Source organism: Struthio camelus, chromosome 2, assembly GCF_040807025.1.
Source record: "Struthio camelus isolate bStrCam1 chromosome 2, bStrCam1.hap1, whole genome shotgun sequence".
In the NCBI taxonomy this organism is placed as follows: domain Eukaryota; kingdom Metazoa; phylum Chordata; class Aves; order Struthioniformes; family Struthionidae; genus Struthio; species Struthio camelus.
This window is the reverse complement of record NC_090943.1, coordinates 45955350-45971110: the sequence shown is the minus strand read 5'-3', so window position 1 is coordinate 45971110 and position 15761 is coordinate 45955350. Positions and strand designations below refer to the sequence as shown.

Here is a 15761-nt window from a genome sequence, read left to right as displayed (position 1 = left end):
GAATTACTGCAGAAATATACTTTTGAAGCAAATTTCATAATCATTGCTGCCTACTGTGCCTTGTATTATGGAACAGTCAGGAGTATGGGAACTGGATTCCTTTTGGATGAAACTATCAAGGTGCACCCCAACTGACAACGGGGCATTCAGAGACCAGATTAGAGCTAGCCTGAAGTGATGTTCGTTTCCTTAGGTGCTCTCAAAGCATACGTAGTTGGAGCCTTGCGTCCTTAGCCCTGAGTGTGTCTCCACGGATCTGTCGCTCTCATACTCCGCTCCTAGCTCACATGGACACGTTTACACGTGGACGTGCTTAACTGCATCAAATGTCTTGTCTCAGGTTTAGTCTGTGTTTTTTCCACTAGGTGGGGATAAAGCCCATTACCTGGGCATGAGAGGTGTTTTATTAACTTTCATTACTGTTAGCTCTTTTCACTTGCATCTAGGATTCTTAATGGTATTTTCAGTAACTTGTAAATTTTGAAGACTTACTGTAACTTGTATGCAGTGTTGGTGTCTCCAGGTAATTTTACAGAATAGGGTAAAAGCCCTATAAATAATTAAGGATTGCAGATTGTATTGTAAGAATGAATGTTACAAGGAGCAAGAGACTTAAATGGCATTTGTAAAGAATACTAACCATGACAGTTATGATAGTAGCGTTTGTTGTAAAGAAGAAATTGAAGGACGAGCTTTTTTTTTTTGTATATCATTTCTCTTTGATCCTGGTAACTGGTCAATATAGAAAAAAATGAACAAGCTTTCCAAAGTGAGGTAATGTAGTACAGCTGGTAGTTTTTGAACTATGAAATTCATTCTTTGACAGATGGTAGGAAGATCTTAAAAAAGCAGAGGAGTTATCAGGTGAAATGCATAGAAATGTGACCAATGGGCAATGACAGGTCAGCATTGTTTCAAACCCAGCTGCTATTTTCCTTTTTATTGTTTTTAATTAAATTAATATTTTCAGGGACTTTCTATTTTAGACGCTCTTATTCAGGTTTTGCATTGTAGCTGATACAGTCTGCGTGCTATACTGGCAAGTTAAAATTTAAATTAAATAGAGCATCATGAAACCACAGTAACACTTCAAATTCAAGTAACAGCATTGGTTAGAGAAAAAGGTGTAGTAGGAAGGGAAAAGCAAGAAAATTGATGTGAATGAAAACTTAAAATAGAAGCATCACAAAGATAGCGATCACTAAAGTAAGCACAATGTCTAGTTTGTTAAACAGTCCTGTTGACTTCAGTGAGACTGCTTGTATATATCACTTCAAGCAGTCTTGTAGACTTAAGGGAGAAATAATGTTCTAGCATAAAAATAGTTTGTGGAATTAAATCTATACTGAAACAGTTTGTTCTAAACTGTTCTATAAAGATCTTGTTAAAAGATCTTTATATTCTAGGGCAGGGAAAGAGCAAGAGAAGACTGATTACTTTTTATTTTTGCTTTTTCTTCTTCCTTTTTTTTTCTTTTTTAAAACACGTGCCAAGCTCTGTGGAAGTTAAAGGCCTTCCTTAATTTGTACTTTGCAAAGAAGCACAAATTCCAAGGGCCCAGTTGCAAAGTATACAGAATCGTGGCCGGTTTGGAGCCTGTTGGCTAGACTTGTACAATCTGCACGCTGGAAGATTACCCATGCTGTTTTGTTACATGAAAGCATGGCTGGGGCATGAATTCCTGAAGTAGGTAAAGTTAAGCATTTTTAAGTGGAAATTCTTAGTAGAAGTCTTTATGTCCATTTTGAAAACAGCTGAAGCTAAGAAAAATGAAGACTACTGTGCTTCTGAATTTTAATATAAAGTACAAGCTAACTTGTAGTTTCACTACAGTATTTTCAGTTAATAGATCCATACTCATCTGCTCATTTCCTGTCCCTCCTCCCCTCCCCTCGCTCTGTTATGCAGGACCAGGCTCAAGAAGAAAATCCGCTAAATGGAGACCTCCTTCAAAACCAAAACATTCAGAGGTATGAAAATCAAGTGGCTTTTGTGTTTTATTATTAGTTTATTAAGAAATGATTATTTGAAATAGTAGATTTTCTTGCAGCATGTACAAACAGGTTCTTTCAATCCGCATAAATTTCAAGCCCAAGTATACTCTGTTTATCAAAATCATTGCCATTTTTTTTCTTTGCTGTGTTGATAGACCAGGATCATAGTGAGAAGAAGAAAACACTTACATCTTCAGTTTGATGTACAGAAAATAAGACTTAAATTATCTTGGATTTAAAAATCTGCTTTTTAATAATCGATTGACTTGAGATGGTAGATGAACTTCTGAGTCTCTTCTTGGCCATAGGAATATCATAGTTCTGCACATGTGGAAGTTTTTGTGTTGGTATAGGTGATTGCTTCAAGATTCTTTTGTTTAGTGTTGGAACATGTACTTTACTTAGTGCAATGGAACAAAATTTCTACCAGAAGACATTTTATTCCTTTAAAATTTCTTTAATACTGAGGAGCCATTATGTGACTTCACCCTTTCAAGGACTAGATCTACCACCACTGGTGTCTTGATTTCTTATGAATCTTAGAACTAATGTAACAAAGCAAGCAATTAGGAGGGCTGTGTCCCATCAAGACAGGTTCAGGTTGGCGTTAGTTGGGAAAGGATACAAAATAAAACTCCCAAAGCCATGCTTATGCTCAGGTGAGGAAAGGAATGTAATACATGACAACAGCTACTTTTTCTAAAGATGATTTCAGTTATGTTGTGATTATTTCACAATGTATGATCTAGTATTATCTTTATCAGCGCTTTACTCAATGACCACGCTCATCTCTCTTCAGAAGTCCATGACTGTTAAGAATGAATCTGGGTGAAGAATTCTTGCTGCACACCTTTGCCCATGATTTTATACTCGGAATCTTCAAAGTTATGGGTAACAATAAAAATGAGAAGAGTAGAGGAACTTTGAGCTGCCAAACCGATATAAGGCATAATAGGTGACATTTTACAGTAGTTTTTAAGTGTTTTCCAAGAATGCCCAAGTGCATGGAGCTCAGGTATAAGATGCTTACGAAATACATTCTGCAAAAATCTATGAGCTGTAATATTTTTGCATTGGCTGAATCTTAAATGCCTGCTGTAACTAGCTCTTTAGGGTGTATTGTGGTGATTCAGCTTGCAGATGATATAATAAATACTAAGGCAGCATGGCTTATTTTATACTAATTGCTGTATATTGCCCCTCTCTGCTTATATCTAAGCAAACAATAGAAGTAAAAGAGAAACATTCAGCTTCTATTGATTATAAAAAGAAGCTGGCAATTCTGGAGCAGTTTTGGAACCCTGAAGTATTTCCTCATTGTTGCCCAAATCTTTAAAGTTGTGCTCTACTCCTTTTTTAAGTAATCAGTAACACTTAGATATCCCCATTACTGGAATGTGCAGCAAAGGACAAACCTGTCCTTTCAGTCTGCTGTGCTGTGCTGTGCCGTGTTCCTTGCTTCAAGTAAACAGGAAGTAAGAAAGATTTAAATTCTGGCTTCTGTCTGCTAAAAGAAATAGCAGTTTGCCTGAAAAATGCTAACACATCATAAAGTATTTGTTCTCATTCTGTAGCCATTTAATATAGTACAGGCTGAATACTTGTGCTTATGATATAGTCTCCCCTATTATCCTGTCCCGAGTATGTGTGTAGTTTTTTTTTTTTTAAAAAAGAAAAAGGAAATTTATCCTGTATTTATTTATCTGTGCAAAAGAAAAACATGGCGTGAATGCATTAAAATTTCCAAATGTTTTATCTTGCAGAAGTAAATTACTACTTGCATCTCTTATACCCAGTTACGCTTATTTGTGTACTTATATGATTTTCCACAAGAGGGAAGAGTAGTCCTTCATAATGAGAGATTGTTTAGAGTAACATCTTGTGGCTTACTTGGCTAGTCAAGAGATAGGAAAGGAAGTCAATCACTGAAAGAAAACACTACAGATATTTCTTTAATATGGTGTCTGTTACAATGATGATAACATTGTACGCGCTATACCCAAATTAAGCTTTTTTACCTTTCATCTTGACTGGATTGCTAGCTAGCGCTTCTTGTGGTTTCTCTTGGAGCTTCGTAGTCAGTCTTACACACCTGAACAAAAGGTGTTATCTCAAGGTAAAACAGTTATCTCTCTGATCTTCCAGTGCATATTTATTCCAAAGAGTGACTTTCAGGTTTCAGCCATCTGAATTAGCAAATGTGCAGTGTAGTTTATATTGTAACATAATATAAATAATGAGTGTGTAATGCATACTGAATAATAAGCCCATCCAAAAATCTGTGCAAAAACACTTGAAAAAGCTCCTATGCAAAGCATTTCTTGTAGCAATCAATCCTGCTACTTATGAGGGAAGGAGGCATTTGCAGTTAGTTACCTTTTTGGAAAATAATTACTTCACGTTTGTCAGTAGCCTGCAAATCTGACTTTAAATTCTTGGCTTGCAAGTTTACTTTGCAGTGGATTTAGCTGTGGTCATTCTAAAATCTCCTTGTGTAAAGTACATATATGTGTGTGTGTGTGTATGCATAGAGAGAGAGGTGTTTATATTTGGATTATGCCTTTCAGGAAAGGGACTATTTCAGCAAAATGAAGTATTGTAAATGTGTTTCACAGATACTTGCAGTTAATACGTTCTCCTTGTGTTCTTATTGTAGTAGCTGTAATAGTTTTAAAAAATCTGATCAAATTGATTAAAAAAAGAAGAAAAAATAATGAAGAATATTTGTGGATAAAAATGTCTTATTATGCCATGCAGAGCGTACACTGTACAGAACACACAAGCGCATGAAGAAAGATAGATGACTCGGTGATTACATGTTTCATGTTTGTTACAAGACAATATAGGGTAAACTTCGAAGCATGTGGAAATCCTTATTTTTCGATTGTGACTCCCTTGAAAAGTAGCGGCTTTGCAATGGATTATATGCCGGTATCCACAAAAAAAGTTAAAATACTTTATAGGTGATTTAAGTGAAATTCTGCTACCTGCATCCATTGGCAAGACTGTTTTTCAAGGAGTTAAACTTCCATTATAAAATTCGCCCAAGCACTTTCCTTTCAGTTTGTGACAGACACTGAGCTGATCTTATATTTACCACTTCAATACATAAATATACTTAAATGTTGGACAGTTCTGTTGATATAACTGAAGTTTGTTTGATCTCAGTTTTGAGATTGAAAAAACGTGAATAAATTAAGTTGATGTGACAACCACACGTAAATATTTAAGTTTTAAATTATCCTCTCATTGAAAGTTCAAAGAGCCACATGAATTCTGCAATAAGAAGCCACAGGTTAAGCTAAATGTCTTAAATTATCAGTGCTGAGATAGTTATTTTCCATCTCTCAGAATTGTCACTACCTAATATATTGCATAGTAAACTATCAGGTTCCTGTGGGTTCTTCAATACAATTTTTTGAATCTGAATTTCCATGTTCTGAGGAAATAGTCTATGCACAAAAGGTAGGATACTATTAAACTTATTTGTTTTTAAGGGAACTTCCTTTAGCGCTGGCTGACTTACAGAACTGAGTAATTGCCTCAAAGCTGTGCCTCACTACTTTCGAACACATTCACTTCAGTGACAGAGATTTAATGAGAGAATGATCCTAAACTGCTATTTTAGATAGGTAAAAATCTATATAAATGCATATTTGAAAATGCAGTTTTTCTATAGCTGAATTGCTCTTAGTCATCCCAAAAATTGCTTGAGGTACTGAACATGTTAATCAGATAAACATGTTTTTGGTGAATATAAAGAGGAGTAAATGAATCTTCTGAGAAGTCTCATCTGTGATACTTATCTTTCATAAACGTGATCTGGTAGGATGTTAGGTATAAAAACTTACTATTTCATATTTAAGTTGAAGTAACTGGACTCATATTTCTTTAAAGAGAAATAAGTTAATTATTAATCAACATAAACATGGTGTTCAGTGAACCTTTGCTTAAGATTTTTACCAAGAAATGTATGAAGGTGCTGACTTATCTGATTTTATTCCTGATTATCTTACCAGCTAATAACCTGAAATTTCAATGTTGGATCAGTGCTGCCACTGCTAAATATATTTCTCATATTTTGCTATCTTATCATAAAATGAATTGGATCTCTAATTTTTATACTGTCTAATAAGGCAGTATATTAATATTAATTAGATTAATAGGAAATATTATATTAAATTAGTTTAACCTGGTCTCTGTGTGTGTAAGTTCAGTTTGGATCTCGGGTATCTAGTCTGAATTCATTGCAGCAAAGTGATGTCAAGAGTCAATACTAATTTTGATTGAATATTTAAGACTGATCGATTAACATGACTAGTATTATAACATGACAGTGTGTGATCATTTATCAGAAGCAAACCACCTTATTTACGGTCTAGTATCCATTTAATGTATGTTTAAAAAAAAAACCAAAAAAACAGTATTCCTTTGATATTACTAATTTTATTGGAAGATGGTTACTTTCAAATAATGAAGTTAGAGAATATACTTAATATTTCTTTCCATTTGGAGAACTTGAAATTATTAGTATTCTCTAGTATGTTAATATATACCATACGTTGTAACTAATAAAAAATGACGGTATATCTCAGGTAAAAACAACTTATTAACACTAAATGCTTAATAAGCCTTGGAACTGTTACTAGGCACGAGGATGCTTTAGAGATGGCACATACCTAACTTTAAACATTTTTTGTTTTGAAAGTGTGCAACAAGCATATTGGGAACTGAAGAGAGAAATGTCTAATTTGCACCTTGTGACTGAAATGCAAGCTGAGGTTCTACGAAAACTGAAAACAAACTCAACAGCGACCAAGAAAGGCAAGTCAGTGTTTGCAGGAATAGACCTTACAAATGCAAACGGTTGATTTAAGCTGTACCATTTTAAAAAGAAACTCGCTATCATATCTTATCAGAATCTCATCAATTGACGTTGATAAGCCAGACTATATTATGGTTCCAGCCTACCCATTTTCTGCTTTTGCTTCTTTCTCATACTGGTCAACTTCACACATAAAGGTGTTGCTGATGTGTTTTTTCTTCAGTACTGTATTCTGTTCCCCTTGTGGCTTTTTTCTCAGTCAAGTGTTGCTTATGCGCACAAGGCTGAGGTGTTAAGTTTACTCGTATTTGACCTTTTACCACGACTACTTCATATTTAAAAAAAAAAAAAAAAATTTTTTTTCTAACTGAGTCTTATTTTCCCAGTATAGGATATATAAAGTATTCATTTAGCAGCATTTTAAAACTAGATCTTAACAGACTGAAATTACCTTACAATTGCATATTTCTCTATGGTAGCATTCAGAAAACTTGTATTTTCTAGTAAAATGCTATGCAGGGTGACATTTTCTGAATGTCAGGCTACTGATGTTGCGAAACTGGTTTAATTCTGCTGCTACTTTGCAAATAATTAAGGGAAAAATGATAATTTCCACATAGTGCAAGCATGGTACATGATTGCAGTGAGCAGTTCATCAGATAGTTCTTCTGTTTCATATATATGTTTCGCTCAAGCCAAATGCTTTACAAGATATGGTTCTTAAATACTGAATTGTTGACTATCAACATTGGCCCCACAATATTATCTCCTTTGTTTTCTGCGCGTCTGAATTGTGGTATTTATTGTGTCCAGAATATAAGAGATGCTGGTTCAAGACACTGGATTTGGTTACTGTGTATATGGTGAGAGTGTCTTTCCTTACCCAGTACAAGATGAAGATACTGTGTTTCTAAATAGCTGTGGTTGGCTCAGAGCTAAGGGTAAGATTCACCTCCAGGTCAGTGATGGGCTTTGTGGCCAGCAGTGATTAATGATCACTGCCTGGTACTTGGCTGATAAACTATCAACGCGTCTTGTACACTTGGTCATGTTGTTACCAGGTGAGTCAGTGTTCCTACAGATATGATATAAGACACTTCTGTCAAATAATTTCTGTAGAGAAACTGGGAACTGAATGAGGTTTTTATTCCTTAAGTCTGCCAAGGTTTGTGATAATGTAAGATCTTGCTGTCTATATCTGTTTTTAATTTGGAATGGTATCTTTTATTGCATGAGTACTGATTTTTCTTTTACCTGGCAAATAGTCTATTTTTTTGCATTTACTAACGCACTTGTACATACACAGCTATTAAAGGAAATACTGATTGATGGGAAAGCCATGTTTCCCCCCCGCCCCTTTGGCTCTGTAGGATTTTTTCTTTTTTTTTTTTTTTCCCAAAAGTACATAAGAGGTTTGTGGATTTAAGATGTGAATTAAAACTGTTTTTTGTTTACTTTGTTTATCAACCTCATTTAAAGGATGCAGTGCAGATGTTTCTGTAATGATAATGTAGAGGAAGAATCTTGGCTTGTGCAAAATATGGGATAGAACTGACTGTAAAATTTCCACTTCCTGTACCTGTACTACTAGCTATTTGAGGTTTTATCTTTACTGTATAGTAACTAGATCCCACTATAAATTTTTTTTTTTTAAGTATTTGTAATCTTTTGAGGTGTGTAGAGTTAAACCAGTAGAACACAAAGTATTCATTGCTGTGTGATTGATGTTAAGATAGTATCAGTTACCATGTGGATTCTACTTAGAGGTCATTTACGTAAGAAGGCATTTTTCAGCAGATATGTATCATGGGTATCCACATGCTCATGGATTTTTGTTGCATTTTTCAAAGTCCTTTTCAACGGGGTATGTGAAACCTAGCCTTTTCTTTTTGTCTGATGCCTTGCAGTACTTCTTAACAGGTAGAGCATGAACAAATTTAAGATTGAAAACTACATACTACTTTGACTACTTGTATAAATTGTATCTCTTAAAGAATTTCAGGTATCTCAACAACTGAGACTGTAGAGAGAGGTTTTCTTTGTTTTGTTTTGTTTTTTTTAGTACTTATCTGGAGTGTGTTTATATATTTGCTCAAGATATCCAGAAAAAGAGGCCATGGATTGCTCTTGCCCTTAGCTGGTAATACCTTGACAGCAGCAAATTTAATCTTGTTTTTACTGTTGAGCTCCCACAGTCTGTTATAGAGAAAAAGGGAGGGGCGGTTCTCTTTCAGAGTGGTAACTTAGAATGATCATTTAATCTGTCCAAGTACACACAAGTTGTCACAGTATTTAAGTTACTTGATCCTGGCCTGAACTGGCTCAATTAGACTGTTGAGGTAGAATTGTCAAGTGCAAGCCCTGGGTGCGCTGCTGGATGCATTTTCTTTTTTTGTGAAATTCTTACAATGCAGGTATTTCTTTTCTCATTTTCCATACAGGTTTCAGAGAAAAGTCTACATGCCTGCATAAGCATGTAACTCTTTTCCACAGAACTCCTCAAAGATGTCAGTACTGATTTGGCCTTCTGGCCATTGCTTCAAAACAAATAAAGATTGTGTATGCTGTGTGTAGCATACTTATAACGTAGGACAGCCTTGTTTAAGTGGCCGTATTTCTTTCCTATCAAAGAATCTTGTTTCAGTTCTTGGCCTGCTATCTTAGACAGCTCTTTAATTTGAACACCAGAAATATTTAATGTGAACTTTGACTAGTTTTAGCCTGAAAGCGCACTCAAATTAAATTATACCACTCTCTCACTCAAGGGGGCTGTAACGCCATACAGTTTTGAAGATGTGCAGCTTTGCTGCTGCAAATAGCCAAGGTGCTGGAAAGCTTAGTGTAACTATTAAGATATAAAAGAAGTTTTACTCTCTGTAACGGATTAATTATGACTAGACTTTTCCAACTTTGCTAATATTGTAATTGGAATATATTACAGCAGATTCCATTTTTTCTTGAACTTTTAAAGATCCATAGACCTCAAATCGCTTTTTACACCTGTTAGCACAAAGAGGCCAAATCAGTCTCCTTAGCTTGTTCTTTCAGGTATGACGAACATACTATTGGAAAATGCTTTTTGCTGACACTTGTAAACTGGGTACTCTCTTTTAATTTTTAGTGACAAGCTGAAGTTGCATACTTTGACCAAGAAAGTGGTTCCTCTTTGTGTCCCTTAACAACTAGTGTTAGGAAATAGAGTTCATACTCCAGATTCATAGCTATTCTATGAAACTTTCCATGAGGTGCAAATTTCTTTAACTGTAGGAATCATTTATCTACTCCATTACATGTTCATGTAAAGTATCACTACAAAAACCTGACTTAGGTATATGAGGCTATCGCTTCAGATTTGTGCTGGAGATGCAGATCTTTCATTTTGGGTAGGTGCTGTTTTCTTTCAAAGTCTTTCCCTTCTTAGCATGTTTTAAGACTCCCCTGGAATTTCAAATAGGTGAACATTGCAGTCTGTGCCTTTACTTTCAGAAGTCAGACTGCACTCTGAAACACAGAAAACCTGTGAATGCCATGCATTTCCCTCTTGTTCTTTCATGGACTGTGGGAATTCAGGTTCATGGCAGTCTGAGAAAGCAGCTTGTTAAAAAAATCAGTGAAATAGGAAGAAGCATGCTCTAAGCAAGCAATATACTGAATCTGGTCAGTTCTTCCAAGCATGTAGAAAATCATCCCTGTTTCAGCATTCATTCCATTCTTGTCAAAAAGATTCACCGTTTCATCTGTGTTTAAGCAGGAACTTGGAGGTTTCCTTGGTGTTGCATATATTTTAGACGTTGTGATTTTAGGATCTAGGGTTCACCTTGCAAAGTCTAACTGAGAGGGTTAGTATGTTCGGTTCACAACTTAAATACTGAAGTAAAACATGTTTTAAAAATTTGTAACTTGAAAACACTGGTTGTAACACATCTGCTATATGCAGTACATTCAGAGAATATACAAATGCTCTGTCTTCTATGCAAGTAACTGTTATTTTAACTTTTTTATCTTCTTTCTTTAGCTGCTTCATCTGCACCGGTACAGTGTGTTGAAGACTTGGAGAAGAACCTTACAAAGTTGCATTTGACTACATCTGGGGTAGTCTATAAAAAACCGTCTCTTTCGCAAAACGATCAAGTACTCTGCAATGCTATACCCCTCCCTCTGCTGAGAGATGTAAAAATCCCATCTGAAAGAGTGACTCTGCAAGCATGGACAGATGAGAGTCCTATTCCAGTTGATGGTAAAACATTTCAAGAACATCATTCTTATGGAAAGAGCTCTCTGGAAGATAATTCCTGGGTATTCCCAAGTCCTCCGAAGCCTAATGAGAATGTGTTTTGGGAAATGAAAAACAAGACATCGCTGTTAAACTGTCCAGCAGATTACCTGGATCAGTGTAATCAAAATTGCCTGCACAAGAGTTGAGCAATTTTTAGAATGAACTGAGGCATTTTTAGAGTGGTTCTGAATAGGCACCTTACTGCTGGAACTTTTTGAAGGGGGAAGACAATTGGTTGAAACATTCTTTTTTTTTTTTTCCTTCTTTTTCTTCTTCTAGTTCCAAAACAGAAAGCCTAGTCTTTCTCTGCTGTAAATTAAGGAGCAAGTTCCTTGAAGTTAAAGCTGTGCTGGTATAATGTAAATGTAAACAAATCTAGCATGGGGCCTAGATTTTTTTTTTTTTACTGCAAATGGCAGGCATTTGCAGAAAATTACACTGAAAAGTTAGTTCTTGGAATAAAACAATAATCCAGTTCTTTATTTGTTTGCTATTTTGTATATTCTCAAGAAAATAGTTGGTATCCTATGTTAAAACTTGTAACAGCTCTGAGCTAATTTTTTGATAGTGTTTTTTCTTGAATTAAGACAAGATAAAGAATTTGAGTATCTCTCCTTCCCTCCTTTCAATTATTTTCTGACTCCTCTGGTTTAGAAATACATTTTTGTGTGATTTTTATAAAGAAAAAAGTGAGATTTTTGTCAAAACTTTGATTTTATATTAGATAATGGCAAGGGAAAAAATACTCCTAGCCTAGGTTGCACCATTATAGGCCTTATTGTGAACTATAAAGGATCGTAGGTAATGCTGCTGAAAGTTATAAATCTTAGATGTTCAGCTTTCTCTCAGTTCATACTGAGGAAACTGATTTTATTCTACGCGCGATGGTGCCTGCCACAGAATCATCCTATTCACAATGCAGTTGTCTTTATTGTGCCTCCTTTGCACACCACCAGAACCTTGACATTTTATTTGTGTGGTTGTTAAGGCTGCTAACTTTTCTTTCATTAAAGAAACAAAGCCTTAATTTAATCAGACTAGATGTTTTAGCATTGTTGATATATGTAAGAATAATTCTTGTGGCATCTTTAATATGCCACTGAAACTAATATTATTTGAATTGCAACTGCTTGCTTTATAGTTTGAATTTCCAAGTAGTACTTCTGCTTTTTCTCTTAAGCCAAGAACTTTTTTTAGACAAATACAATTTATGCTTATTTTTTTTAAAAACTGCTCTGCTTAATATCTGGCTTAATGTAACAAGGTTAAGTGAAATGCCTTGACTGCTCAATACCTTGAAGGAAAATGCTGTGTATTTTAGATCTTTGATATCTAACTTATAAGGGGTGGGGAAGTTGATCAATACTGTTATTTACAGGTGTGTGGAGGGTGAAGCATTCAAATTCACAGGTTCAGCGTCAGTCTAATAAAAATTAATTTCACAGCTATTTAGTAGCAAATTATCTTAAAATTACTTGCAAATACATGGCAAAGTTATGACTGCAGCCTAGCCATATTAGTGATGGACTGTAAAAGTGTTATTTAACCTGAGGTGCTACATGATCTGTGTGGTTCTAGACACTTTCTTCCCTGTGGATTGAGTACTTCATATGATGCCCATCTTCTTGTGTTTGAGTTTGTCTATCAAAGTGGAAAGAATCTTTCAGATACCTTCCACTGTATTAGTGAACAGCATACATAAATAATGCTTCCCATTCACCACATACTGTTTTTTATCTTTCTATTATCTTGCTCACGTATACGGGCTTGTCTGTGATTAATGGAAATGGTATCAGATGCTGGAATTTATTCTGACCAATGAACACAGCTGACTCAGGGGAGTACAATCTCTTGGAAAGTAATAGAACAAAACCCAATATGCATAAAACAAATCCAAGTCACTAGGCTTTAGCTGATAGAACCAACTACCTGTGTAATAACAAAGTGGCAGAAACCATTTCTCATGTGGCTGCATAGACTATATTGCATCTAGTTCTAATGTAACTTACTTTTTGAGTAAGCTACTCAAAAAGTTACTCACTCCCCTTCATTAAAAAGATTTTTTTTGTTAAGTAATGTGTTATCCAACAGACATCAATCTGATTAATACTTTGAATTGTGCAATGAAGGAATCCTACTGTGTAAGATTTTAAATAAATTTATTTTTATTTGAAATGGGTTTCACTTACAAATCTCCTTCTAGTATTTGACACAACAGTTTTTACTAAGTTTTAATTTCTTGATTGTGTATAAAGGTCATTCCAAATACAAAGCATTAGATTTGAGGTTCATTCTCATCTATTGAGGAAGAAAATAAACATCTTCCCTAGACTGCTTTGATGTCCTCTGAGAAAAGAATTCCCCTGGATGTTGAAAACTGAAGAGCTTAGTCACCTTAAGCCACAGAGTGTTCCTGTGGTTTCACTACTGTGTCAAAAGGTGCCCTGTCAGCCTGCGTGCCTTGAAAGGGAAAGTTAAAAATGAAGCTTTTCTGTTGTGTGCCAAGAGAATTCCTGGGCCTTGTCTTCTACTCTTGGTGTATCTTCTGTGCTGCAGAAGGGAACAGTGAAGGAAAGTGACGTTTGCTGAGAGGGACTTCAGAAGAACCGCTGCCATGTGAGAGATAAGGGCTTGCTGTAGGCAGGATTTCCAATCCAATCACTCATTGCTGTGGCCAAACCATAACACTAGAAAAAGAAGTCCCCAGATTTCAAGTCACTTGGGAGCTGGCTGGCTTGTGAAGCATCTGCTGGTCTGAAGCATACAATCAAATTTTGACTTGAGATGGAAAAGTCACTTAAATCCATGCCACTGATGACTTCCAGTGCTTTTCCCATTTTCAGAAATGAAAGCTTTTCATCATAGTGACAGCAAATTAAATGCAGAAGTAGCAGTAGTAAAGGGATTCTGGTTTTTTGTGTGCACACATATGCAATTTTACTTCTTTATATAACGTGTAAGGTATGGATCAAAATTCTCAAATAAGCAAGGTAAATGAGGAAAAATCACTTGAGTGCAAACTTTGAACATTTTAAAACTTCACCTAACCTACAGACTGGATTATTTGGTATTTCTCAGAAAGTACTAATTCCATTTAACAAATACAGAAGACAGCTTTTCAGGAAGGAGGAGGTTGTTACTGTTTGCTTTGCACTTTTAAGTGAGCATATGGCAAACTGATGAATATGTATTTGGATCTTGGGAGAGTTAGACTAACCTAATAACTCCTAATATAAACTCTCAGTGTTTGGTTCATTGTAAATACTTTGAAAGTCTGATTGTTGAAAGCCTTGCCAGTTTTGTGGGTTTACAACTGATCTGTTTTCTTCTTACGTGAAACATCCATGTTAAAAAGGAAGAAAAGCAAACTCCCAACTTGGCTGTAACGTCAGCCAAACTCCCAACCTGGCTGTCAAACTTTTACAGCTGGAGAAAGACAACAGTTACACTAGACATATAGCGGAGTTACAGTAAGATAGTACTCATACAGCCCCTTTTGTATGAGTACATATGAACTATGAGTATATATGTATGAGTATATATGAACTATATATGTGAAGTAGATTTAATCTTATTTCAAATATTACTTGCAGCAGACTTTGAGGGTCCTATACACAGACTCCTGTATTTTTTAATGATGCTTTGGCCTAGTAAAGGAAGTGTGAAAAGTCTCAGTACCTGACTGTGACTCTTCTGCAGTTGCTTCTGGTCTTCAGACAGGACCTGTGCAGAAAAGTGGTGGCAGACAGGAAAGGTGTTCTCCTGTTGCATTGTGCAGTTTGAATACAAAAGGGACCTTGTTTGTTTTTGTAAATGTCAAATGTCAGGCTTTTGCTTCTTTTTATGTCTTTGTAGAGGAAAGGGTCTACTGCTTGCAAATAGTATGAATGTAGGAGGACAGTGGGCAAAAATATTTCATTCTTTTTTAAATTATTGGCACTAAATGTGAGCATTTCATTTAATCAAGTTGCACATTCCCAAGACTGATAAACAGTTAACCCATTTAAATAAATCTGTTCTCTACAGTAAATGTGTTGTGGCATGAACTCAGATCTGTATCTGCCAGTTTGAGTCTTTCACTGTATTTTATGATGGAAGAGACTAAGCAGTATAAACACCAAGGCAGCCCTAGATACTGCAATTGATAAAATGATGGTGTTCGAATACGGAGGTTTGATCTGGGGGAGACACATGACAGAAATAATTAGATGCTTACTAAACTGAGTGTTAGTCTAACTTGTAGGATACTTGAAACTAGATGATGCACCATGTAAGTTTTAACTCTATTTGACCATTTTTACACCTGTGGAATAAACAGAGAAGACACTCTTGCAGGGACTACTTGAGGAGTATTGGCTATACTAAAAATGAGGAAGAATGGGTGTTTTTGGCTTACAAAGACTGTAATGGTAGGTGGCTCCACTTCTCTTTGAAAACCCTATGCAGTTTAAAAAATGACTCCCTGCAATGAGTTTTCATTTTACTCTACAAAGGTGAACTTTTAAAATAATACACCCTTGTCTCCCCTTTAGAGTTCACATTTTTAGGTGGCTTGTCTCTCAAGGAGTTTGAAGTGAAATTAGTATATTGAAAAAATGCAGCTTGAAATGAAAAAAAAATCTGTATCATCTTGGGTACTGATCAAGTTCTCCCAAGTGCTATGAAG

At 35.5% G+C, this 15761-nt stretch overlaps 1 protein-coding gene across 5 annotated transcripts in view; it reads left to right on the top strand.

Annotated features, from left to right (window-relative positions):
- Positions 1 to 13274, top strand: part of AZI2 (5-azacytidine induced 2) — a 29649-nt gene extending 16375 nt beyond the window's left edge. For all 5 annotated transcript variants that reach the window (XM_068935472.1, XM_068935473.1, XM_009687921.2 and 2 more), the window contains 3 exons: positions 1909 to 1970; positions 6703 to 6818; positions 10835 to 13274. In XM_068935472.1, coding sequence (XP_068791573.1) covers positions 1909 to 1970; positions 6703 to 6818; positions 10835 to 11241 — 585 coding nt within the window. In that variant the 3' untranslated portion in view covers positions 11242 to 13274. The remainder of the gene's footprint in view (positions 1 to 1908; positions 1971 to 6702; positions 6819 to 10834) is intronic.
- Positions 13275 to 15761: the final 2487 nt, after the last annotated feature.